The following is a 27,634-nucleotide window of genomic DNA, read 5'->3' as shown; positions in this document are numbered from 1 at the left end:
CTGACTTATTACGTCCATGCTGCAACCTGCGGGTTGTCTTGTTTACTTTTCGTTCTTTTTCCATCCTCCCTTTTTATTTCTTGTATTATCAATAACGAGTTTTCCTTGTGTATAAGCAATTTAAATAAATCTTGGCTTTTTCCGTTTATTTTGAAAATTATGAGAGGATGTGGGGTTGGTTGTGGCTGGCTTTACGCAGTATGTTGACGGGGAGCCTGAGCTCAGGTACAGCGCATCACACTCAGAGGGAAGAGAGAGAGAGGCAGAGGGAAGGATATTTATAGCCTAAAGCGAGGCTGCAGCGCAGAGATAAGGCTCGGAGCCAAGCCGCCGGCAGGCAGGGAGACAAGCTTAGGAAAACGAGGACGCGTCAAAATGAAACACTTCCTTACGGTTGTTATACTCGGGGCTGCGGTAGTCACCCTGGTCAGCGCGGCCAGTACCGACGGGGCGATCTCCTTCGAGTACCACCGCTATGAGGAGCTGCGGAAAGCGCTGGTGTCGGTGTGGCTGCAGTGTCCGACCATCACCCGCATCTATACCATCGGGGAGAGCTTCGAAGGCCGCGAGCTGCTGGTGCTAGAGATGTCCGACAATCCGGGGACGCACGAACCTGGTCAGTTTTACGCACACACAAAGTCTGTTTCACACCGAACGCGCGGGACCATCACCATCCCCACTCCCTTTGTCCCTGCTTTCTGTCGTGGAATGAACTAATATAAATCCATTACCACCCGCTGGGATAACACAAATACATTATGCACTATTGCGCATAGCAGCAGTTTGGCTATGCCCTCATTTGTGTGTGTGTGGGTGTGTGTGTGTGTGTGTAAAGGTTATAGAAAAATGACTTGTGTCCCCGAGATAACAGCAGAGGAGGAGCGCAGGTGGGTCGTGCTGTGCGTAAAGGGGCGAGCGAGGGCCCCGCTGCATCAGTTCTGATGAATCTAGATAGTGGGATCAGCCGTGCAAAGCCGCCATTTTGCTGATTGATAATGATCTCTTTGCGCTTATCCCGATTCGTGATTCTTAGAAAACACCACAGATCGTGCCGTGACCTATTTGGAGGTGTTTCGAATTAGCCTTTCCAGCTTAAAAAGGAAGTTCAATTCAAAGGAAGGAGGCTTTGACTTAAATGGACCCATTAGTCATTAGCAGGGCTCTACAGTCATTATCATTACATCCCTATCTGCTTCAGTGCTCTGTACTATTTACTGGATGAAACAACAGATGATGAGTTTTACTGATGCGGTGCATTAGGCAAAACAACTACAGATGTGGTTAACCGCGTTTTAGATGCAATCCACCTTCTCCTTTTGCCAAATTTTCCTCTCCTAGATGGGAAACTTCCATTTTGGGAGGAAAGCTGCATCTTCAGACTCATCAGATGGCTTTCCAAAATATTTTAAATACAGAGGGTGTTTGTTCCAGGGCCCCAAATGATCATAAGCTCTGTGGAAAAACGACCGTGGTTAAATTTCCCCGGAATATGAGCCTTTATGCTTTCTTGGAAGGATGTCACTGAAACAATCTTTGGTTTCTTTATTTATTTTTAATCTTTTAGCTCTCTTTTTAAAATGCCAGACTTGGAATCCATGTCTTCATTTGTATATATGATGGTAAACATTAAAAACACCAATCCCTAACTGAGCATTGGCTTGTTTTTCACATACATTAGTAATAAAGTCCTTTTATCATTTTGACCTCTTAATCCAAACCTCACTGCTGACCCGCTCAGACTCATTGGGGTGCTTTAAGTATGGAAACAGTGAGAGGTACACTGCTGGTCCAACCCTAGCCTGTAGTTTATTTAACCTTTAATGAACATTTGGGAATGGTTTAGTGATTCCTAGCCAGCTCTCTCCAAATGGGAGCTTTAGCCATGATCTACTGCAGGAAATAATTAATTTGATTTCAGTAATCCTGAGCTAGAGTTTTCAAAGGAAAGCGGAAACTCGTTATATTGTAGCACAAAGGTAATATTTTGTGGGATTTATTTGTGTGGAGAGGTGTATCTTTTCTATGGGTGTATTTTTGCGTCGTTAATGGTGCACCACAGGTTTGGTGTGCCACTCCGCTCACATGGTCACAGAGTCTAATGACCATACATACTAAATAAGTCTGTAATAGTCCAGTGGGCGTACGCAGGCATGAGTCACAGTAGCGAGCCGTTATTACTACCAGATGAGTTTCCAAGCCGCTACTTCGCTAAACAGGGCTGGGGCCTCCCCTCCTCCTTCAGCCTTTTCCTTTTCCTCCCTTTCCTCCTCTCCCTCTGCATCTCTGCCGAGCAAAACATCCACAGAGGGCAGGAGCACGATGAAACAGAGAAGCGCAGAGGGAGAGGAGCTCCAGATGGGGCAGAGCAGAGTAAGAGGAGGGAACTGCGGATGTGTGACAAGAAGGATAAAACTCAAGCTTCCTTTAAGGCGTCCTGCTCATATTTTATTTGAGCCTGCAGTGTGTTCGAGCTAAGGTGGAGCCAAAATAGCTGTTGCCGGGGCAACAGATCGGCTTAGTGCACTGAGCCGACTAGCGGCTCGTGGTTGGCTGGCTGACTGTCTGGCTCAGGGAAGACCATGGTGATGGTTCTGAGCGGATGCATCTGTCAGTAAGCAGCCATCTGTCATGCGGTGCGGCACTGGACCTGCCTGTAGTCATAAATACTTGTAACACATTAGTATACATTCAGTGCCCATAGTGTGGATGGAGTCTGGATCAGCAGGTCTTTCTATATTTTCAATGGGTCACATTCTCACTCACCAAAACAGACCCCCGAACCCAAATTAGTGCCTGGTTTGCTCTCATTGATTTTGTTTCTCGCCTTTATGTTTGGTTATGTTGCTGGTGAAAAAAAAAATCTGTAGCTGACAGCAATGCCTTCCCAGGAAACGAATGAACTCAGCAGAACACGAGGCAGCTAAGACCCACATATTTTCCTGCAGCAGTTTGTTGTCAACAAATCTTTTTAAAAAAAGGAGAGTGAGTAATGGACTGGGGTGTGCCAGGTGGACAGACACATGATTCAAACAAACAATACTGCACTGATTCCGCTGGATGTGCAGGTCTGCCTAGACACTTGTTATCTGACAAGCTTACCATTAAAAAGGGGTAAATGTTGCGTTTCCTGATTCTTTCTGCTGTCCACGGTGATACGACATCACAGGGCAGCGCTTCAGACCTGTTTCGAGTGCCATATATATGCGCTTTCAGCTTGGCATTTCCTTTAACATTGTATGATGGCATGAAAAGTTCAGGACTAGGCTTTTCATGGCTGAAACTACTTGGCATGATATGATACTTGAAAAGGAAACAGGAAGAGTGAAATGATTTGAGGAAAATGGCGTGTTATTCATTTACCGTTGACACCAGCCTGCCAGAAAGTGATCACATGTAGGCTTTTTTAAAAAAAAGTCAAGTATTTTCATTTTTATGTATTCAGGTAGATTCATCATATGCCACTTCTCCACCATCCACCTTTTAAAAGGGAAACTGCTGCATTAAATCTGTCTGAATATAGTTAGGCTACTACCACCGCTTAAACTGTACATAAGAAACACGTGAATGTCCCTCAAAGTGCACATTATGTACTTTTGATACTCAAGGAGCCATTTGAGGATTGTTATTCAAACTAAAGGATTTGAATGCTTCCATCATTTGAAGGAGTCTGAATCTCACAGCTGGCTTATATTTAAGCTAAAAGCTTCTTTTCATCAGGGGAAATGAGGCTCTGGTTAAACTCTTTTGGCTCTCATGTCTGGAACCATTTACAATGTTTCTAACACCAGTAGGAGAAACCCTATATTGTAATATGCTTGGCTTTGTCTGAAGGTGAAAAAAATATGTCAGTATGAGGTACTGCTTGATCCAATCTGCTGTAGACCATCTCACGAGGTGGAAGATGTCATAAGACTGCACGGCCGTCTGTTTTATGATACGACAGTGAAAGTGTGAAATCCCCAGTGAGCACAGACTGAGATGCCCGGTTAAAGCATATAACAGGCAGACACACCGCTGAATATAACATATCAGATGACACTGGGTGTGTTGACTATAACCTGTCCTTTTCAATGCTACACGCTCCTGTTAGAAGACATTACGGTGGAGGGGAAGGGGATCTAAAATGAGGACATTTTGCTTCGTGTAGAGATGGTGAAAACAGCCGAGAGACAAGAGGTGCTGATGGGAAAAGGAGCTAAAAATGACAGGAATGATAATTGAAAAAACAGGAGCGTCACAGGAGTGCAAGTGTGATGAGGGTGAAGAAGAACACGGGGAGAATAAGGGAACAGCAGAAATGGAAAAAAATGGATGAAAGAAAGGCCAAGGCATCAGCCAGAGGTCATTCATTATACATCAGACACCCACAGCCATCTACCACCTCCTCCTCATTCTTCGCCTTCACTCTGCTCTTGATATTTTATTTATTTTTTGTTTCTTCATTTGCAGTTTATTTTTGTGTGGCTTCACAGCCGACATGTAGGCACTTCTCTCCCATGTCTTCAATCGTGGAATCCTGAAAGATTTTGATGATGTCCATGTCCTAAAAACACAAAAATCAAAAAACCCAGTCTGCTTCTAACACTTGTCAGTTTCTGAGGTATGTACAGAAGAGCAGATCCTTTTTCTTTTTCCCTTTTGGCAGGCGTCGGTTATAAGCAACTATAGCTCCCACAGGCTGTGAGAGTGCTCTTTCAGGAGAGCACAGCCATTAATGTGTAAATGAGAGGCAAAAATTGCACAAGTTCTATGTTATAGACTACAAATGTAGAGGCTTTGAAATCTTGGACGTGAGTTGTTGTGTTCTGAAAACAGTTTCACAGGTTTTTAGAAAGGTGTTTAGACACCAGCAGAAACTGGTGCATTCACGGGGGATAGGGGGAATCAAGCATTTACAGACTACAGCAGCGAATGAGCATCCGCATACCAAGAATTTTTTTATCGATGCCCATCCAAAAGAATCTAAAGCAAAGACTATAGATTAAAGATAATTGTCAGAATAAAAAATGACTTCATGTGGTAGAAATAAACTGAGCACTGGTGAGCTTTCTCTTGTCTTTGTCCATGTGTCTGTAATGTGAGCGTGTATATGAGTGTGTTTGTGTACCCAGGCACGAGACAGACGGACAGATGCGGAGTGAGAGTCTGTTTACTCGCTCTCCCAGTTCATTTATCTCCCTTAGAACCTGCCCCTGGCAGGGTTGCCACGACGACTGAGAGCGTGCTTAATGTGGTCATTCCCAAATGACGTTTGTAGCTGCAGCCATAATTACTCGGTCGCCTAGGAGACTTTAGTGCTGCTGATCATTTGTGACAAAGGTCGGAGGATGCATTGGATTTTGGCAGCGTCACATGTGTCATATTAACCTTTAGCAGCAGGGAGTGATTTAAAGTTAAAGAGCATTTGGAAACTCAAGTTTTTACTGAAGTTAAGTTGTGATATGTAAAATCCATGAAAACAGAGAAAGATGATGTGATGTTCTTCTTAATCAATTAGTTAGACTAAATTTTTAATGGTTTCATCTTCACCTCATTTGAATCACTGTAAAGTGAATCTGTTTTGGCTTTGGGATGTTTTCCACATGAAGGATGTGGCTGATCTGGACCTTTGTCATATTTTACATACTAGTAAAACCTGTTCAGCCTTACAAATTAAATATTAACTGCTTTTGTGAGTATCATATGTGGACTACTTAAAACATGTATGTACAAAAGTCTTGCACCAACCCTTGTTTCTTCTTTTCAGTTCAGCTGAATTGAATTTATATACTGTAGCACCAGTTCAAAACAACAGGAGTCCAACTTTCTTTTAATAGTTCTTTTAATTTGTAATAGTTCTCCAGACTTTCTGAAAGTCTTTTAAAGTTCTTCTTTTGACATTAGCTGCTTTTTCACTCATTTTTAATCCAGTCCTTGTACCTGGCTATTTTCAGATGGATGAAGAATCAGATACATCTTTTGTTTGCTAAGCAACTTAACACTGATCTATGAATCACTGAAGCACAAAAAGGCACCTTAGTCAAGAGGTGAACCGGTGTTTACATGTACCAGATGACTTAGCAAACATCCAGTTTAAAATTGTATCTGAATGCACTTTGTTACTAGCAACCTATCAAAAAACCTCATCATCTGTTCTAATTTCAAAGATAACAGATGGAATTATGATTTTGATACACTATATAATACCATCAGAAAGGCATCTGAAGGTTAACAGCGTTATGACAATGATCCCAGTACATAAAAACCATACCTGGATAGAAAAAAAACACAGTCAAGGATTGGCCTCCCAGAGCCTGGTGCATTGTGGGATCATCTTGACAGAGAACAGAACAAAAGGCACCAAACATCCAAAGAAGAGCATCGAGTGTCCTTGAAGAAGCCTGGAAACTGTTCCTGAAGACTACTTAAAGAAGTTAGAAGAAAACTGCCAACGAGAGTTCAGGCTGTGTTGAGGAACAAATGTGGTCACACCATATATTCACTTTCAAGCTTTAAAATAAAAAGAAACAACGGATGAATTCACATAGGAATGTTTCCTGTTATGAACTAATGCTATCACAGGTGACGTCTTACATTTCAGAAGTGAAGGGTCTCAGCTACATCAGTTTCATATGTTGAAAAATCCACATTTGCAGTTTCATGTGTGAGCAGTTTTTTACGCGGGTGTCAGAGTTAAAGCTCATTCTGACCTTAACAGAAAAGAGGAATAGATTGAGAAATAAGGGGGAGGGTTTGCATGTGTAAAAACAGAACAGATGGAGCTGTTATGAAGTGTTAATGAGGGTGAATCTGCAAAAAAACATATGAAAACAAATGACAGGCGTACTCCTCATGTCACCTCATAACTAGCTACATGAGTCTGCACATATATGGGTTCTAAATAAACATGCACAGCTCTGTAGTCTGCATGCTAACATGGAGTTCAACAGCATAAAAGCGTGTTTCGTAAGGGAGACGGGAAATGTCTCACGATACTGAGCATCTGTTTAATAGCTTGAAACACAGTAACTCATTTTTTGGCTGAATGCAACATCAAAGTGTGTGTGTTTGAGTGTGTGTGCACATGCATATGGCAGCTCTGTCGGGCTTCTGAAGGCTGTAAAAACAAAAACATCCAGCAACGCCAGGACAGAAAGAGTTAATTGCAGGCTTGAAATCATTAGTAGCAACTGTGAGGAGATTCAAACATTTAAAAATAACCTGACTACCAGATGTGGCTGGGTGGTGTGTGTGTGTGTATTACTCACGCATGAAGCTGCTGGCGTTACTCTACAAATACATGAAGAGTACAGCCAAAATGGATTTAAAAAGTCTTGAAAGCATTTTATACAATAATTTAGTTGTAGAAGAATATATATAAGATACACAGAATAATAATAGTCATTATTCTTTAGTGGAAAAATAAGGACAACGAAATGACCCAATCAGGGTAGAAGGAAGAACAATAAAAACACAGTTCTCAGTAAAACCAGCACCCTGCAGCGATTTGGCTTCAGCACACTTGGATACTCGCTTGCTTTTCAACATCTGCCATTCTCAAACTACATTTTATAACTTGTAACCGATCTGAACAAAAGACTTTGTTCTCGTACAGCCGCAGAAAGCCATTAATCTTCGATTCATAGCCAATCAAAGAATGTTTACAGCTCGCTGCAGCTCATACGTTTTCTTCTTTGTCATTTTGTTAAAGGGCTTTAAATAGGTCCAATTTCAAACTTGTCCGTGTTTTGTATATATTTGTATAGATGAAGAGCCTAATTAGTATCTAAAACAGATGGTGGGATCATGTGGGTTTATTACAAGGCAAATTCACTGGGCTCAAGACAGAAATAGCTTTTAGATATGAAAGCAAGATCACCTTTGATAAAGAAAAGCAGATGCAGTTTTTCTACCCACGCACTGATGTGGCCAATAACAGTAAATCCACCAAATGGTACAGTGTGTATTTTTAGATAAATACAAAGAAAGGAACCAAATTTAGAATCAACTCAGATCCAAGGTTCTCAAAAACAGGACAGGATGTTGAAATGTGCAAAACATAATCAGGATATCAGACTACGACCCTGGCGCAATACAGTAATATGTGTATTAAACACAGACGTTCAGTGAGCAAGGATAAAAGTACATTTCTTAAAGATTTGTCATCCAGTCACACAGGTCTAGATGCTGACTGGTAACTGTTCACTGAGGACTAATGTGTATCCCCTGATCATTTGGTGAGGGGTGAAATTGCTCTACCAAAAATCATCTTGCGTTGAGGCAATGTTGCCTGCAAACACTCAGCATTTACTTTTCAAGCTGTAGGGAAAAATTAGAAAAACTGACACAAAGCAGAAACATAAGCCGTCCACCTTCACAGTTAAAGTTGCATCTTTTTGGTCTCAGTGGTAAGCACAACTTTTACTTTTTCTTTCTTTTTTTTAAATACTGCTTAATAAGTTGTTGGTGAGTGTTTGCAGACAAGGTGGCAAGTTTCCATGACAACTACAAGTGACCAGTACACAGTTTTTACTGTTGACAAATCCATTATTTGCAAAACATAAATGTTTTAAAAATCTGAAATGTAACTGATAACAAATGAGTGGCTGCGGCTCTGGAGGTAAGCAGGTCATCTAATAATCGCCAGGGTTGGTGGTTTGATCCTTGGCTGTTACAGTCTGCATGCCAAACTGTCCTCATCAGATTGTGAATGCGTGTGAATGTTACAAAGAAGGAAAAAAGTGCTCGTATGATTGTGTGTGTGTGAACGAGACTTGTTGTTTGAAGTGCTTTGAGTGGAAAAGTTGAAATAAGAAGCAGTCCATTTGCCATTTACCCACTTTTCTGGTGATCTGAAGAGCTCACTGTGGTGAAGATTGGCTTGTAAAACCTTTAAAAGCTTTTGAAAAAAATCCAAAATTAGATTGGCATTTGAACCTGCCATGTACGGCCTCCTGCCTCATTTCAGACAAACACCTTCATATTTAATAGACGTAAAAGACGTAATAATAAAATACTATCCCCAAGTGTAAAATACACTGATAATTTGGTAACTGGAATGACTTTAAGTGACTTTGTTAATTAGTAGGTTTTAATCAATCATCAGTAATCATAGTTGGTGACTGTTAATCAGTGATTTGGGGAATTAATTTTGGTGTTTTGAGTTAAATTCTCTCTCAAACCCATCATCAGCAGGCTCCTCGGTGCCACGTGTCTGACAGAACAGTGTGTGACACAGTCGCTGCTTAATCCACTGTGTCTCTCTCATTATTGTCCAGAGGAGCACTGGGCTCGACGTTTGATACGATGTAACCTTTCTGTTGATGAGTCAGTGTGTTCGTCACTCCTTGAGCGTGGACGTCCTCTGTGTCCACGATAACTTCCATAACAAATCATAATGCGACCTGTTTGGTCCCGAGGAGATAACAGATTGTTTCCATGATGGTTTCCCACTATAGTGTCGATGTGGCCAGCTGTATGTGTGCATTTTTTTCTTTTTGTGAGATTACGTGAGAGTGGTTTATGCTGATTCATTGTCAGCTTTGTCAAATCCTCCTCCTTTGTGAGATGTGTGTTCAGTTCTGCCTCTCGGCCAAAAACCTGCTCTTCACAACAGGGATGGTTACATTATGTCCAGTCACAGTTACGTCTGTGTGACAGTGACTCAACAGGAGCCTTCTGGTTTCTTGCAGGTGAGCCTGAGTTTAAATACATCGCCAACATGCATGGCAACGAGGCGGTGGGCAGAGAGCTGCTCATCTACCTGGCTCAGTACCTGTGCAACCAGTACCAGCAGGGCAACGAGACCATCATCGATCTCATCCACAACACCCGCATCCACCTCATGCCGTCAATGAACCCCGACGGCTTTGAGAAAGCCGCCTCACAGGTGAAGAAACAGCACGTAAAAATCACTTTTTGAACTTTACGTCTGGACAGTTTAAGCTTGCAGCCCTGCAAACAGTCATTTAGGAACCACAAGTCTTTAAATTACACCTACACAGCAAGAGCAGCATCTATTAAAGCTCCAGACACTGTCTTTTAATCTGTCCCCATCTCATTTCTGTTTACTGTGCAGCCCGGAGAGATTAAGGACTGGTTTGTGGGCCGCAGTAATGCGCAGGGGGTGGATCTAAATCGTAACTTCCCTGATCTGGACCGCATCATCTACATCAACGAGCGGGAAGGCGGAGCCAACAACCACCTGCTGCAGAACATGAAGAAGGCTGTGGATGAAAACACCAAGGTAAAACAAACTGACTTACTGATTACAGGATAAGGTGGCCGTTATTTCTTACTTACCATGAAAAGACTGAAGTAGCAATAATAATGCTAAGACTCAAATGTTTGAGTCTTATTCACCCTTTCTGTGTCACTCAGAAACAAGCTAATTCAAGCTATGTAATAAATATGCTTATATAAGTTCATTAATAAATGATATTAACATTGAGAACTTTATTTTAAATATTTTTAAGAAATGTTGCACAGAAAGGAATAAATAGTCCATTTGCTCTGGTCTGTTTTCATTTAGTATTTAGTATTTATTTATTTATTTATTGTCATTGTCAAGAACAATGAAATTGCGTTTGGGGCTTCCATACAACCCCAAAAAAAGAAGAAAATAATAAATACCCCTTAAAACCCAAGTGTACATATTTAACCCAGTGTGACTCCAATGCAATAAGACAATCCTTAGCAATAATGTTCGTAGAAATTCAGACAAAGACCTGAGAAACATGACAAAATACAACAATGCAACCCATTCAATATTATTGTACTGTGAGATATGATATCAGATATGATAGTTATCTATTTAAGAAAGAGGGGGGGGGGGGGGGGGGCAGGAGGGGGAAGAGAATAAAGATATGATGCACCAATGCAGACCAGTTCATTGCTATTAAGAAGTTGGATATGGTTATTGTCCGTGAGAGGGGGGCAGAGAGTTCAGGAGCCTCACAGCCTGTGGATACAGGCTGTTGGCCAGTCTGGATGTTCTGGCCTGTATAGACCTGTACCTTCTCCCTGAGGGCAGCAGATGGAAAAGGTGGCGCGCAGGGTGATGTTGGTCCCGCAGCATACTGTGCACCCTCCTCAGACAGCGAGTGGGGAAGATATTACTGATCTCTGGCAGACTTGTTCCAATAATTCTGCCAGCTTCTTTCACCACCCGCTGGAGTGCTTGCTGATCGGCCTTGGTGCAGCTGGGGAACCACACTAGAAATCCATACGTGGATGTGTGGATTGCTGAACATCTGTGGGTATCTACGGGACATTTACAGTAGAAGGATGGAAAATGTGAGGTTGAACCAAAGCTGCTATAATCAAAAGTGTATAATATAACAAAGCTAGTAAATGAATGGCTAAATGAAGGGTTGCCAGCTCAGTGGGGAATCAAAATCCCCCCAAAATTGACCCTTGGTATAGTGGGGTGTCCACTGTGTGTGTGTGTGTGTGTGTGTGTGTGTGTGTGTGTGTGTGTGTGTGTGTGTGTGTGTGTGTGTGTGTGTGTGTGTGGCATTTTTTGTGTGTGCATGTGCAGAAATGATGAATTGATAACTAGCAATTCAAAAATGGCATTTTCATTTATTATTACCCCTTTCATGTTCATTCATCAAAAGTAACCAAATTTGATGGGAAATCCTTTGAATATTAAGTAATTTGATTACTTGTAAATTCTAATTTTGTGACATACGTACATGAAATTTAATGGAATCTAATCAAATTAAATTGACTTGACTGGCATGCATTCAGTTTATACCAAGCATATTTTCCTTAATGATTAATCAGTTGAATAAATACAACTTTGATTTGATATATTTCAACTGCATTTTATTCAAAATTATTGTACCATGTTTATTGAGGGTCAAGAATCCTTTTTTTGAGTTTGTGTAGGTCGAAGGTGATATTGCTTTAGACATTTATTATCTAAACATTATTGTAATTGTAATTTTTTTAATGTTTCACATTTGCAGCTGGCTCCAGAGACCAAGGCTGTGATCCACTGGATCATGGACATCCCCTTCGTCCTCTCGGCAAACCTGCATGGAGGAGACGTTGTGGCCAACTATCCATATGATGAAACCCGCACTGGTACACACACACACACACACACACACACACAGTATAAGGACATTTATATCACATTTTAGAGTCCATTTGAGTTTTATTGAAGCCTATTCCCTCCACTGAAAAGAAAAAAACATTATAAAACACTGGCGCTGCTCTTCATCATCATCATCGCAGATATGATTCCTGATGATGCGACCCAAATATCCACATTTAAAACTTCCCAAACAGAGCAAGTGAAGTTTTTGCTTCGCCTTTAGTAGAAGAGATCACTCCCACACCTGTTTTTCCTGTTTGGGTTGTTAAACTGTATGTAAACTGTTCCTTTCTTTCATGTGAGGATGTTTATCAAGATAAATATTTGAACCGTTTATGTAACAGCAAACATTTTAGTCCCTTTTCTTTAGAATGCCGTAAATTTGATTTAAATCAGATGGAAAATCTTTCCACCGGCCGGTTCCTCTGCGTCATCGCTCAAAGCAAACAAAATGTGTTGAGCAGGCACACGTTTTCTGCTAACACTTCATCATAGCCGCTCTCTAAATGGCGAGCGCTTGTTTGTTCTCTTTCCTCTCATTAAGGATCCACGCATGAGTACAGCGCCAGTCCGGATGATGTGATGTTCAAGTCTTTGGCTAGAGCCTACTCCATGTATAACCCCGTCATGTCCGATCCTCACCGAGCCCCGTGTCGCAAGAACGATGACGACTCCAGCTTCAAAGACGGCATCACTAACGGCGGGGCCTGGTACAGTGTGCCTGGAGGTAAGAGGCAACTAAAGCATACCTCTCAATAAGGACTTTCTCCCTTGATTGCTCAGTATGGCCAAGCCACCAGCTCTCAGAAGAGTCCTGGTTGCGCCAAACCTCTTCCATCTGAGGCGTCTGTGCTCATGGGAACTCTGATGCAGCAGAAAAGTTTTTGTAGGCTTCCCCAGATCTGGGCTTTGCAACAACCCTGTCTCTGAGCTCTCTAGGCTGTTAATTTGAGCTCACAGTTTTTGCTGTGATATGCATTGTCAGCCACGAGGCCTTCTATAGAGAGGCAATTGAATTTACCACAGGTGGACTTCAGTCAAGGCGTAGAAATGTCTCAGCAACGGTCAAGAGAAACTGGAGGGATTGAGCTAATATGTTTTTTTGCAATAGGCTTGAATTCTTATGTAGATGTTACCAAAAGCGGGCAGTATGGTGGCACAGTGGTTAGCACTGTTGCCTCACAGCAAGAAGGTCCTGAGTTCAATTGCACCATCAGGTCTTTCTTTCTTTCTGTTTGCAGTTTCCATGTTCTCCCTGTGCTTGCGTGGGTTCTCTTGAGGTACTCTGCCTTCCTCCCACAGTCCAAAGACATGCAGTTATTGGGGTTAGGTTAACTGGTTATTCTAAATTGCCCATAGGTGTGAATGTCTGTCTGTATGAGTTAGCCCTGCGACAGACTGGTGACCTGCCCAGGGTGTACCCTGGCTCTCACCCTAAGACTGCTGGGATAGGCTCCAGTGTGCCCGCAACCCTGAAAAGCCAAAGAGAATGGAAGGATGTTACAAAAATTCTGTTTTCAGTTTGTCCGTATGGGGTGGTGTGTGTAGATTAATGAGGAAAAAAAGAATTGATGGCATCATGCTGCAACATAACAAAACTGAACAAGGTGACGTGGGTGTGAAGACTTTCTCAAGTCACTGTATTTAACTATGTATATTGTTTTCAGGTAAATGGTTAACCCATTTTCAAATATATAATCCTGAATTCTGTTGACTTTTTCGGTTTTGCTTTCTTTCTCTCTGCGGTTTACAGGAATGCAGGATTTCAACTATCTCAGCAGCAACAGTTTCGAGATCACTCTGGAGCTCAGCTGCGACAAGTTCCCCAATGAGGAAACGCTGAAGAGCTACTGGGAGCAGAACCGCAACTCGCTCGTCAACTACATCGAGCAGGTAGGCAGGACTCTAAATACAGATGCCATAAATCACGGTTTGCAGTCTCTTCCATTTGCACAGCTGACCCAGAGACAATACCAATGTTTGCAATCTCAAGTCTATAAGTGCTAATGCTTGAAATAAACTGCAAAATGTGTCATCTATAAGAGCAAAATTGACCTTCACAGTCACAACATATTTTCAGATCATAGGTTGGATCTGGCAGGATTTATGTGACTAATTCTGCTAATGGAGGTGAAAGAATCGTGACTTTGATGGTAAAAAGGAACCACATAATCGGACACGTAATGCAGCCTCACGCCGTCAGAGTTGCAACTGCCCATCCAGACGTCAGACACTAATTTGTGGTGATGCCACTTCTTCCTTTGTTTGCTCACAAGAGATTGCTCAACCAGAAAAAGCTCTATATTTATTAAATGCTCAATGCTCTGCTGAGGACACTGTTACATTACATCTTCTCCACCAAAAACGAACAAATCTTTTACACCTGAAAAAATGCTGCCATCAGTCCTAGAGGGAACATGTTCTTCACGTGTCAATGTGCGCATTGTGTGCAGGTTCACCGTGGTGTTAAGGGCTTTATCCGTGACCTTCAGGGCAACCCTATTTCCAATGCCACTGTATCTGTGGAGGGTATTGACCATGACATCACCACAGGTAAATTCACACAATTCACAAAGCACAAGTGCTATCACAGCTTTTGCTTGCTCCATGTGAGAAATATAACGGAGAGATGGTGCAATGCCTCCATCTCGTGGATAGTGTGGGTACTGCAGTTGTTGCTCGGAGCTGCTCTGAGCATCAGTGTGTTGGTTAAACACATTTTAATAAGACAATCTGTATTTTATAGCCAAAGATGGAGACTATTGGCGCCTACTGGCTCCAGGAAACTACAAAGTGGCAGCCTCTGCCCCTGGATACCTGACTGTCATCAAGAAGGTGGCTGTACCCTACAGCCCTGCAACCAGGGTAAGACACACAAACAAATGACCCATCACATTCCCTGTGGGGTCCTCTATCTTTCCAGAAGGTAACCTGAGTGGAAGTTTCCCAGCCATATTTTCTGGATCTCTAAACCCTACACCTATATGAAAATATACAATCTAGAATAAGTCACTGAACCTTGGTCCCTCCAGCAGACACCACAAACACATCAGATGCTGGATGTCTGACTAATGTTGGCACCGCCTACGTAATAATGTAAGGTCTCGGTTGAAGTGTCTGTTCACAATAAGCCACTAAACGTTTAACAGCTGTTAAGTGCTTAGTATGAGTAACAAAGGGAGGAGAGTTTGTTCACTCAGAAGCCCTCATGTCAAGCTGCATAGGACGGAATTTGTAGGGCAGAATTTTTAAAGTCTGCAAGCTACCAAGTGAGTCTGCAGCAGAAAAATGATTATGAGTATTTAAACTGAATTCTATTCAAAATCAGTCTGGATTGCATATTCTTGATAAAAGATATCAGAGTCTCTATTTTTTTCTTCTTACCAGCCCTGTTAACAATCTTAAGATTGCCCAGATTAATTTCTAGAGAACCAGTTGTTTTCCTGTCATGGAGGATGCTTTAGTTTATCAACTAATAGCTAAAGAATCTTTTCAAAGCTTCCAGTTGCATCACAGAGTCTTTATTATCAGATGGAATCAGTTCTGCTATTTTTGAACTTCTGCCCAGACTTTTCAGGACATTAAAAACAAGGACAAACAGATGAAAAAGCTGAAGTAATAACTGCACTAAACACTGCTGGAACTGTGCAAATTTTAAAAGAGAATGAATCGCGCACTGAAGGCACAGGAAAATGGCTACTTTTAGAGACCTTCATAGATTTCTTTTTGACATACAAGACATTTTTATCCTTTTTTCAGATGTCTGCGCTTATAGATTGCATTCGATTTTATTGCATATGTGCAATGACAGTAAAGATGTTATTATTATGTTGATATGGTCTCATATGGGGGGTCATGATAACCCTGTTAGTGTTTTAAGATAAGATCTGGTGTCAGTTGTAGTTTAATAGAATTGTCTTCCAACCGGCCCTGTCCTGGTCGATGGTGCTGCTACATCGCTGTTCGATGCTGCGATCTGTTCTGAGTCAGTAAAAGCCTGGAGAGAGATCAAAGAAAGCAGTGATATTCATCTACATGTGACCACCTGTAACTGTGGATTAACTGAACTGCTCAAGAAGTGCAGAAAACCTATCATATAGACCAAATACACCTATCATAGTTTATATGTTAAACTTCAACATATAAACGACTCGTGTGTCATACTGAAACGTTTGGTGTGATTCCGGTAAATACAGCTCCAGTATTCCTTTTAACCTAGAGGTATGAGCAGGAGAGCAATGTGTCATGACTTAGCAAATTCTGAACATTTTAGTGACCAATAAATCACTGTGATTTTTACTTTCCACAATAATAAGTTTCCACAATAAAACACACCTTTCAGCTTTTCATGTATTTTGAAATTGTTTTTTTTTTTTGGAGACCTGGAGTGTAAATGTGCCTGTTTCTAAAACCCTTTGGATCATCTTCTGTTCCGTCTGTAGACGTGACAATAAACACAAAAAGGTTCTGCTATTCTTTATAGAGCAGGTTTGAGATGTATTTTTTTCATTTCCAAAAAACGAATACATATTTTACATATTGGAATTAAAGAATAGCAACAAAATATCCAGTATTGATTCCATCCTAATGCCTGCCTGTCGATACAATCAATGTTTGGATAGAGAAAATAGGAAAAAAAGCAACATTTGAATGAATGAATAGAAAAGTTTCTAGTTAAAGAACAACTTACAAAACCAACACATTAGCTCCAAAGTCCGTTGGATCCTCCTTGGTTCTCAGCTGCTGTATCTTGTGTGTCTCAGGTGGATTTTGAGCTGGAGTCCCTGATGGAGAGGAAGGAGGAGGAGCGGGAGGAGCTGATGGATTGGTGGAAGATGATGTCAGAGACACTGAACTTCTAACGATTTTGTCTCGCTGACGATCGGAGCATCCACAATTCGATGTAATATAGTCAACGTTCTGTGTGCCCGTCCGCTCTGAAAAAGAATATATTGTCTCTTCTTCTACTTCTTTCTTTTGATTGTGTTCTCTCCATTCTTACTTTAATTAATTTTGTTGTTTATTAATGTAAGAGTTTGCCTCACACTCCTGTAGATTGTTTGAATATCCTGCGCGCGCAGTGAAAGACAAAAGGAGGAATTTGCAGGCAACTTGCTGGCAGTGAGATTGGTCTTGACTTCCGTGGTATTGTGTTCTTTATCGTACACGTGATTGGTAACCATGGCACTCACCTATATATCCAATGAATGACTGACTGAGTAATAATGTATGTAAAAGATCTGTTTACATGGTTGCCACATGGCTCTGTCTATAAGTATTCATTTCCCCTCCTGTTTTAAATGTCTCTGTTTCTCCAGGCTTTAGTACCAATACATACACAACGCTACTACACACGAAACCTTCCAAGTCTGAGTAGCTGTAAACACACACTCTGATACTCGTGCTGTTTTTTTCCTGTAAAATAAAGCCGATGTCGCACTACGGTACTGAGATAATCAGGGACATTGAAAACACTGTAAAATCACTGTAAACATCATATTGTAAACAGTCTATACAGGCAAGCTAGTTTCCATATATGTTATTGATGTTACGATTTTTTAAAACTGCAGCACAGCTTTGATTCCAGCACAAGATGAATGGTTATAATATTATAATATATACTGTATTTATGAACTAGGTATAGCAAGAAAAGTTTTTTTTGTAACTAAAAAAATATGAAGAACCACGATCATGACACTAATAAATCAGTCAACCCAAAGCCATTCCTTTGTATGTGCACTACACAGGAAATACTGTAAAACATAACGAAGGAAGATTCATGTTTACTGCAACATGAATCTTTTGAGTGGACAGTTGGCTGACTTACATGGATGCAGTTCACTTCATTTTAGAGCTCAGAAAGGATTTATTGAATTTATGGCTATGGAAATGGTTTAAACAATGTAAAGAATAAACAAATCAATAAAACTCCCCTCTTTATGTTGTCGAACTGCCGTCTGGTCTCTTTTGTTTCAGCTCTTTTTGGGTGAGAGCAACTGCAGTTGTTCACTTCTTAATGAGGCTGATGGATGGGAGCAAATGGGTAAGGCTAAAGCCTTTATTAGGTTTTCATTAAAAGCTCAAAATAGCCCCTCTATTTTGAGCTTTTTACTTTTTTACAGGGATAATTTGGAAAGCATTTGCTGTTTGCAAGGAAATAGAGAAACAGTCCCTAAAAATAGGCCCGATGGCGAGATGCCACAGTGGATTACAGGGGAAACATTCAGCAGAAGTTTTGCATTAATGCCTCAAATCTGTTAACAAAGTCATTTTATTTATGGTTTCTTTATTTCCTCATGAGCAAAAGAATTTCACTTTATGATGTCAGCTCATCTAACAGCATATAGTTTTAGGTTTTCAGTGCTCACAGCTGTTGCCATAAGGTGTTGCTTACGGATGGTTGGAGAAGTTACCGCCTATAATTATAGCAAACACCCATCCGTGAAATGGTCATATAACAATCACTACTGCAAATTCTGACTTACCAAACCAAGTTTGATGTTCTGGTACAAGCACGTGCCTGTTTGATTATTGTATAAGAAGATGATGTTTGCATTTTAAACATTTTACAGCTCAAATAAGATGAGAATATAAAATTCTGATGTAGATTTCTATTCTGTTTGAGTGCAGCAACGCTGTGCATCTCTCTGACTTGGTAACCTTTTAGCCTTCTCTTTTTTTTATAGAAACAGCTCATTTCTGCATAAACTTAAACTTATGTTATAGTTTATGAATTTATTGGTAAAAAGCAAAAACAATTAAAAAAAATGGGAAGTAAGATCAGTGCAGGAGCTTCTCGATCTTGTATACCAGCAGTATAGCAATGTTCAAACGAGTAAGAAAAAAGAAGTTTTATAAATCAGGATAATAAAAAAATGTTTAATTCAAAAGAAAATGATTTTGTTACATTCAGAATTTCTGTTAAACACTGAATGTAATTATTTTGTTTTTGTAAATATTTTATTAATATTAAGGTTGGTTACAGTGGACATCATCTCTAAATTGTGTTGGCATGGACTCAATTTCTGATGTCAGTTTGACTCTTCTAATCACTTTACATATATCGTTTTTTTCCCCCTTGCACATTAATGCATAGTGCAGTGGATTCATGCAATTTTAGCAACTCCAAACTGAGGTCTAATCAGGCAGAATAAGTGAAAACAGATGTGTGGGTGTGACTGACCTTTAACAAACAGCAATGAGAACAAGTAAGAAACAGTGAGCTTGTGTTTTCATGGATTTGTTCACTTAACCACTTCACTTTGACTGCGCATCTGGTGAGGAGTGACGTTTAACTAATGCTCAGTGTGCCCATATAATGCCTGGCAGATCAGTAATTTCTAAAATACTCATTAACTGAAACCGGCACAAATGACTACGTCACATTCATCTTTATTCCCCATCCTGATGCTCAGATTGAAAGATCTGTTTGTCTCTCCCTCTCCTCTGTGTGCGTGTACGGAGGTGGGTGTGGTCCAGAGAGGACACACCTGTTGTTGGCATGGCAGCTTTTTGTCTTTCAGTGACAGCACTTAAACCTGACTCTTGTCTGCACTCACTTTTAGATTGTGGCTCTACTCACATTCAGCCTGTATAGCTCAGGCATCTTTGAACTGCTTTCCCGACCCCTTTGTCAGCTCACAGTGCTTCTTGAATATATGAGATATATGAGCCAGCCTTGTACTTACCTGTAAATCTGACTGAACCACTCTCACACCAACACTCCCAGAAACGTGCCTGTTCTGTAGCTAAAGGAGGTTGGGATGTTGGCCCTGTGGTAAAAGCCTTTTTGAAACTTACCTGAACGCCTGTCTGGAGATACTTAGCTCAGTGTAACTTTACTTTGATATTACAGCTTATTTATTCTATACCATATATTTACCTCCACAAAGGGCAGATCCGATTTGATTTAAAGCAGCCTGTGTTCACTGACTCAGAAGTCTGTTTTTACAGAAGGACATCTGATATTTCACAGCAGGAAAAACGCTGTCCAGTGCTAAAATTACAGATGGATGAATTCCACCAAGTTTCACGGTTCTGGTTTCTGCTGGCTCGCTTTCCTTCTTTCCTAACTTACAAGGATTTCTGAAAAGATCAGAGCCATCAATAATGTCATTAAAAGCATCTGTGCTTCATATTAGGACTAAAACCTGCTGTCAAAAGACCCCTTCACTTCCAAGTTCTTGGATTGAAATTGCTTGCCTAGTCTAATAAGTTATGAATCTTGAATAAGGGAGGACATAATTTATGTGAGATAGACAAGCCAGTGCCAGTGTTTGACTTCAGCTTTGTGTTTAGATATAAATCTTACTGCGTGCTTGTACATATTGTGCCTTCATATTGGTAGAAAAAAATGGCCTTAAGCATTGTTATCTAACTTTCACTCCCTGCAGTCACACACACACACACACACACACACACACACACACACACACACACACACACACACACACACACACACACACACACACACACACACACCTAGCAAGGGTGGCACTTTTAGTCCAACTATGCGGTTGAATCAGCTGTTTTAGCATTAGATGCTAACTCTGCAGATCAATGGCAACCTCGGTCTATTACTCATACCGACCCTATTAGCATCTGCTATTAGCATCTTGTCATCAATACCATTGATCAAGCTGCTCTGACTTCAGGGCAGAGCGGGACACAGAGGGGACCTGCTGAGAGAGGGAAGAGGACATTAATCTGATCAGTCAAACGTGATATTAGACAGCTCCTCCCTCATCAATAATGCAGGAAGACCTATTTGTTTTGGCACTGGGGCCAGTAAAAATGTGATGACACTGTGCTGGTAATTAGTTAATTATTGGACTGAAGTAATCAGCAAATATTTTGATAAGTGTTGGAGCGATTTATAACAAAAAATAGGGGGTCGGCTTCTTGTTTATCATTTATGAGGTTCCAATGTTGACGTTTGACTAGAGAAAACAGCATGGAGGTGTTTATCGTGACTTTTACTGATTTATTTGAAAACAGATTCAGTTTTACTGCATTTCAGAAATGTTCTTTCTGTACACACACACACTTAGAAAACCAGGACTTTTATGAATGCGTTTGTTTGGTTGCATGTCTAATTTTACACTCCTGCTGCCACAGCTCGTCTTTGTCATTACTTCTTAAATCCTGCAGATGACAGTAGTGTGCTGACGACCTGACAAATCACAGAGAGAAGAAGTGTTTGCACATGAAGACTACAATCTTCTAAAGGTTTCTGCACCCTCTGTAAAGGTTCACCATCAAACTCTCAGTCATTAAACCATTAAGTCACAAATCTGATAAGTCACAGCCTGATTGCATTTGTTGTTAAAATGTTTGGCTTATTTTTAACAAAGTTAGACTGTTTGTTTTAAAAATGACCCAAGAATGATTTGGTAAGTAAAAACTAAAAAATATAGACCTGTTTTATTCTCAGGTTCACTGAAAGTATGTAATGCAGCCTTGTCTTCATACAAATGGTGGAGGAGTAACTGATCTGTCTCTGCTCCTTCTTTTGTGATACATGTGTAAGGAGTGGTAACGATAAATCACACCTCAGAACCTGTATATATGTAATCTATAATAATGCTAAAACTCCTTGATTATTAGAGTTGCAATGATCTATATCGACTTGTTGATTTATATCAGCCTACAGGTGAATAAGATGGTAAATAAGCTGTGAGAGAAGGAGAGCGGGCTCAGAGGTTCAGTACATACATTTCTTTCACACTCCCAATTTTTTTTTTACTCGGTAACTTATTTTTTTGTCAAAATTTTAAAACTTGTCTTCAGCTGAGTTCATGCTGACTCAGTTAAAATTATTTGAGACGCAACAAGAACATTTTCTGAACTTTAAAAGCTCCACTCAACAAGAACTGTGGGCACATTTTGATATCTCAAACTGGTGGTATTAACTCTGAGCTGAAACTGGGTTTGATCTTTGATATGAGGATTTCTCCCTTCTGTTCTCTGTCAGGATGATCCCACACCGCTTCAGTAATGTTGAGGTGCGTGCTCTGGTGAGGCCAATCCATGACTGATAGTGTTATATTGTGTGTTTTTCTATCCATCTTACTCTAATAGCAGTTTGGGATCATTTGGCATGCTGAAAAAGAAGCCAATTAGATGCTTTCCAAATGTTGGATCAAAATCTTCCAAATTACACTTTTTCTGTCTATAATTCCATCAAATTTGACCTCCAACACTACTGTCCAAAATCAAGGCCCAAATCATAACAGTGCACTGCTGTACCCCTCTCCTGACCTACTGGTGACAATATGAATACAAATGTCAAATTTGCCTCTCACACTGTGTTATCTTTTGCATTTTTAATAGATTCAAATAAAGAAATGTGAATAAATGATGTGTTTTTTTTTTCAACAGGCTGCTATCAACAAAGGGTCTCAAGATATGGTTTAAAATGTGATCTTTGTTTAACTTTTTACACAGTCTATGGTCTGTCGCTTGACTTCAGTTAACAGGAACTTCTTTCTCAGTTTTGAGAAAAACATTGGTTCTCACAATGTGCCAAAGCTGATTTTGCAGCTAAAAGATCTTTGTACAGCAAATCAACCCTCACTCACTCACTCTCTTCTCTCGCTCTCTCTCTCTCTCTCTCTCTCTCTCTCTCTCTCACACACACACACACACACACACACACACACACACACACACACACACACACACACACACACACACACACACACACACACACAGCATATTTCTATAGCCTTTCTGAAAAGAAGCATATCTGCAGTAAGCAGAGGCCAGAGCGCACACACACACGTTGATCATACAGCTGCGTTACCATATCTCTGAGGACATTGCATTGACTTATATTAAGTTCCTGGAGCTTTACCCTAGTGTAGTCTTACATTACCTTAAATCAATTCTTCTAAAATTTGGTAAATCATGTTATGAAAACTTGCTTTTTTGCCCCCCAAAACAAAGCTGAGCCTCCATGTTATAACAGCGTAAATAGATTTATGTCCCCATAACACGAGTAATACAAGTGCACACCCAATACCAAGTTCCAGAAGAAGTGCAATGTCAGCAAATGGCTACTGTACACACACACACTTTCAGCATCTTCAGCTTTCAGAGAAGCAAGGTGGTTGGTCTGTTAAGGTGGTCTCACTCGGTGTGTGGCGCTGTCTGTTACTGTTCCCCAAATTCTAACTCGACATTCAACTCAACTTTCTTCCTCCTTGTTCAGTAATGACAAAATGACTGGATCAACAAAAAGTTGTTTTTTAAATTTAAAAAACAAAAACAAAAACGTAGATATTAGTTCAATAAGTCCAAGTGAGTGTCATAAGGTGAGGACGATGATAGAAAATCACAATCTGAACAAAATTCAGACAATAATCTTGTGTCTGGATATTCTTCATTTAATTTCATATTGTAGATAAAGAACAAACAAAAAACTAAATAATAAACCTTAACCCAGTCGATAAAAATGTGGAGCATAATGTGTCCTGATCAGGGACACATGCTCCAGGAGGGTTTTTCCTGTTAATAACTTTTGCATCTGGATAACTGAGTTAGGGATGACTGATAGTCCTGGAGCCAGTCACCTGTCCTCCGACTTTAAATCATTGAACTGGACCTGTGGGTCAGTCATCGTGCCTTTTGGAGCATTTTTAATGGATTATCAGATTTCTATTTTGGCTTGCTGTGTAGTACAGACCTTCTGAGAAGGTTGGGCTGCGGATATGGGGCTATGGTGAAATTCCAGTGTTTTATTAGTCTGCAGCCTTTATAAATGAGCTGATACGTGTGTCTGTGTACCTGCACAACTTCGCGCTCCACCCTTCAATCTAAATGTGGTAACTTCTGGTTTTAAAAAACAGTTCAAAGTCCAAAACCAATAGGAGATGTCACTTTTATATTCTCATTGATAAATATATCAGCACTAGGATCTAAATACATTTCAGTACCAGCAAATGATACTGAAAGTCCATAACATGCAACTGTTTCAATTAGATTGATTGTCATTTTAACTGACTTTTTATTTTATTTGAATTTTATTGAATTTTATTTTTATTTTATTTGTATTCTTTCACTTATTGTTGCATGCGTCTTGTTGCTGCCTGTGTTTGAGTAATTTCTGTAACTGTGAGACATCTGCTGCTGCCTATCTTGGCCAGGTCTCCCTTGAAAAAGAGGTTTTTAATCTCAATGGGATCTTCCTGGTTAAATAAAGGTTAATAAATAAATAAATAAATAAAATGATTTGAGATTAGAAAAATAACATATCCATGAACTCTACAGGACACAGCTAAGGAAGAATCTTAGACACTGTATATAAGAGTGTAAAGGTTCAACAGCCCCTTTGACCCTTTTACAGTAAGGCATTTACTGGGAGATCTTCCCTTCCTCATTTTCCTGCATATGTTTTTCCGTCTCTACCTCCTTGCAGCTGCGGCCATCTTTTGACACCAGTGTGCATCCTGCTTTCATTCTTCTTCTCCCGTGTCGGCAAATTCTGGTGGCACAAAGACAAAAAGCAGGTCTGTGTCATCTTTCCAAACTGGCACGCGCACACCCGCACGAGAGGTAGCGGAGGAGAGATGAAGGAGCAGAATCAGAGCCATGAGAGGTGCAGAAAAGAGGAAATAAGAACAAGGGAGAGCGAATGGCACGCACAGCTTGGCATTTATGCAGAGGATTTCCTCTCCACACCTCGTCTTCCCTCCGCTCGCTCTGTTTACATAAGGAGCCACTTCACATAGTAGCTGCCATGTGTGTCTTGTATGTGAGTGCTGCATATATATGCACTTTCCAGTAACACGGACAGAGAGCATACATGGGCGCCTTCATTCCTTTTGCTGCTGAACTTAAAAATAAAAACCTCAAGTTTCACATTGTTTCGAGATTTTTTTTTGTATGCTTTGTTTTTCTTTTTCAGCAGTAAAAGTTATGAGGAAATTAAACTGCCTCGACGTGTTTTTGAAGCTACCGAGCAATATCCAGGCATTATCATCATCCTCTGCTGGGCTCTGTTGTGGTGTCAGCAGACTGTCTTTTAGCCAAAAGGTGATGGATGTCTCTGGCCACCTCTTTGCTTCCTCTTGAGGAATTTCATAAACCTCTTATGACACTTCCACAGTCAGCAGACCTAGGAGAACACATAATATTTTCTTTTTTCTTACCTAAGGTATTGTTATCGTTTTAGCTTTGTCTTCATTTTCTGCCTCTGCCTGTTCCCCTCTAACCTGTCCCCCTCTTTTATTAGCTATCCAAAACTTATCTTTCACTAATTTACTTCAGTGAAAGTTACAGAGGTCGGGCAAGAGTATGATGTTCATGCTGTAGTAGAGGTTATCGTCTCAGTGGTGTCTGTTAAGAAACCAAGGAATCTCGTTTATCTTTTATTTTATAAAAGAGTAGGTAATTATTTTTATATAACAGTTTTGATATGCCTAAGAAAGCAAGCACACTGTCTGGTAAAGACTCTAAGGAAGGTCTGAATCTAACACCGGGACTAATATAACTATCTAAAGTCCACTAAAACCTACACCTGTTTTCACACCTTGCCTCATGTGACTAGGTAGTTCACTCTATATAGTTGACTTTAGTTTATTAGCTAACTAGCGGTCATAGCTTTGTAAGCCCTGAGGATAAAGAAAGATACAGAAAGGTGAGGTTTCTCCGGCTCGATCAAAGGCGGTCAGCATCACTTGCTCTTTGGGGGTTCTTGCTCCCACAATGCAGTTTGTGGGGATAAACTCGTACAAAAAAGTAACTAAATAAGTAGGCAAGTAAGATAGTAAACATTTATTTATAAGGCACATATTATAAACACATTTTTACACACAGATTTCACTGACCAAAGTGCAGTAAATAAATTATTACATCTATTTATAAATACAGAGATGTAATTATTTTAAACATTTTTAAAAAATAGGATATTGAATTATGAGGCCTTCAACAAAAAACAGCGAAAAACAACTAGAGGACAGCAGGGGATGAACAAAGTTACAGATATAATAAATGAAGGATTAGTGGGCAAAAAATGTATACAGGAAATGTCTTTGTAATCACGTAGGTTACCAGTGTTGAAAAATACTACTGTTTTATGGAGTCTGTGACAAAGTGGGTGAGAAGACCATTTGTCCATATTCTTAGTCAACATTCTTGTTCTGATTAAACCATATTTCATATGTAGTCTGCAACAGGCAAACATCTACTATCCCGGGTTTGTTTATGTTTTGCACTTTTACAGATTATATAATATAACATCTTGGTTTAAATCAATTCCTACGAGTTTGTTAAGTTAACATGTTCTTTATTTCAACTGTTAATTTGTATTGTTTAGAACTTACCTTACCTACCTGTCTTCCAGAAACAAAAGGAGGAAATGTAGTTTTACTTCCTGCTTTATAGCTTCTGGGTTCATCTGAGGTCACAGGATGAGACCAGGTGCAGAAGGGGAAGAATTCTTGTAATTTAATAAAGTTGATTTTAGAGGGTTTATGGAGAAATAGATTTATTGTTGTACTATGTATTGATTACACCATAGAGTTTATGTTGTTAGTAAAGAGTGGCAGTAGAGGTTTGAATATAATCATGTTCATCTTACCTACTGAATGGAATAGTCCAGAGGAGAAATTGTTTGGTTAAGTGGACTATTTAAGCAGAAAAACTCAGGTGTTCGAAGAGAAAGGTTCAGGTCAGTGTAGCTGTGTGCAGGCTGACCTTAGTTTCCGTTGATTTAAGTTCAGTTATGTTTATTTGAACTGAGTTAATTTGGAGTTGAGTTTCTTATTTGTTTCTTTGTAAATATTGTTTGGGTCACAAAATGGTGAATAAATCAGTTGCTACACTGCAAAGCATCAGTCTCCTGCACTTCTTTGACCGCTTAAGTCAAGTCCTACCACAAAGTCAACTACCCAGGCTTGTTAAAAACTTGTTATTGTGGTTAAAAACTTGACCCTTGAAGTCTTTGGCCTTAAAGTCCAGTCAAGGAGTTTATTTTGGATGAATGACTGACCGATGTTTAGCCATGCTTTCCGTTACAAAGCACTGTGCTACGTCACAAATGAGCCATTTAAAAAAATATTTTAACCAATAAAGGACAGAAACTAAATTATGAAGAAAAGTCAGAAATTTGAATGAAATGATCTGCTGATCCTGCATCAAGTGGAAAAAAACACCAACAAAAATAAATGCAAATAGAATAAATGGTAGCAAAAGGAGGAAAAGAGAGTTGTGTTGTTTGTATGATATATCCACCAGCTATGAGAACTAAGTACAGGTTCTCAGTAGGTTGCATCGCAACAAAAGCTTACCTGAATATACATGATATTTACTTGAACAATGCTTACAGTAACATGGCGTCACAGTGTACCACTACATGTTGTGTTACTTATACTGCTGTAGCAGTAAACAAAGAGATACACCAGGTCACCAGAAATAAGATTCTCATGCAATGATCAATTTCTTCAGATTTAAGATCTCATTTAGGGCTGTATGCATTGATTTAGGGGCGTTTGTAGTGTACATGTATTATTTATGTTCTTGGAAACCTGCTAAATATACATAACATACTTA

General features: G+C 40.1%; 1 protein-coding gene across 1 annotated transcript; it reads left to right on the top strand.

The window, feature by feature from the left end:
* The first annotated feature begins 228 nt into the window (after positions 1 to 228).
* cpe (carboxypeptidase E) lies at positions 229 to 18,026 on the top strand. The gene is made up of 9 exons (XM_085409559.1): positions 229 to 616; positions 9,672 to 9,868; positions 10,058 to 10,225; positions 11,952 to 12,069; positions 12,627 to 12,809; positions 13,836 to 13,975; positions 14,536 to 14,635; positions 14,829 to 14,947; positions 16,846 to 18,026. Exons 1-9 carry the CDS (start codon positions 376 to 378, stop codon positions 16,942 to 16,944), a joined length of 1,365 nt encoding a protein of 454 aa, XP_085265685.1. The 5' UTR covers positions 229 to 375; the 3' UTR covers positions 16,945 to 18,026.
* The last annotated feature ends 9,608 nt before the right edge of the window (positions 18,027 to 27,634 follow it).

This window comes from Rhamphochromis longiceps, linkage group LG6, assembly GCF_057381845.1.
Source record: "Rhamphochromis longiceps isolate RC_006_pf linkage group LG6, R_longiceps_female_GT1.1, whole genome shotgun sequence".
NCBI lineage: Eukaryota > Metazoa > Chordata > Actinopteri > Cichliformes > Cichlidae > Rhamphochromis > Rhamphochromis longiceps.
Note: the sequence above shows the minus strand (reverse complement) of the source record. Positions and strands in the feature narration are given on the sequence as shown.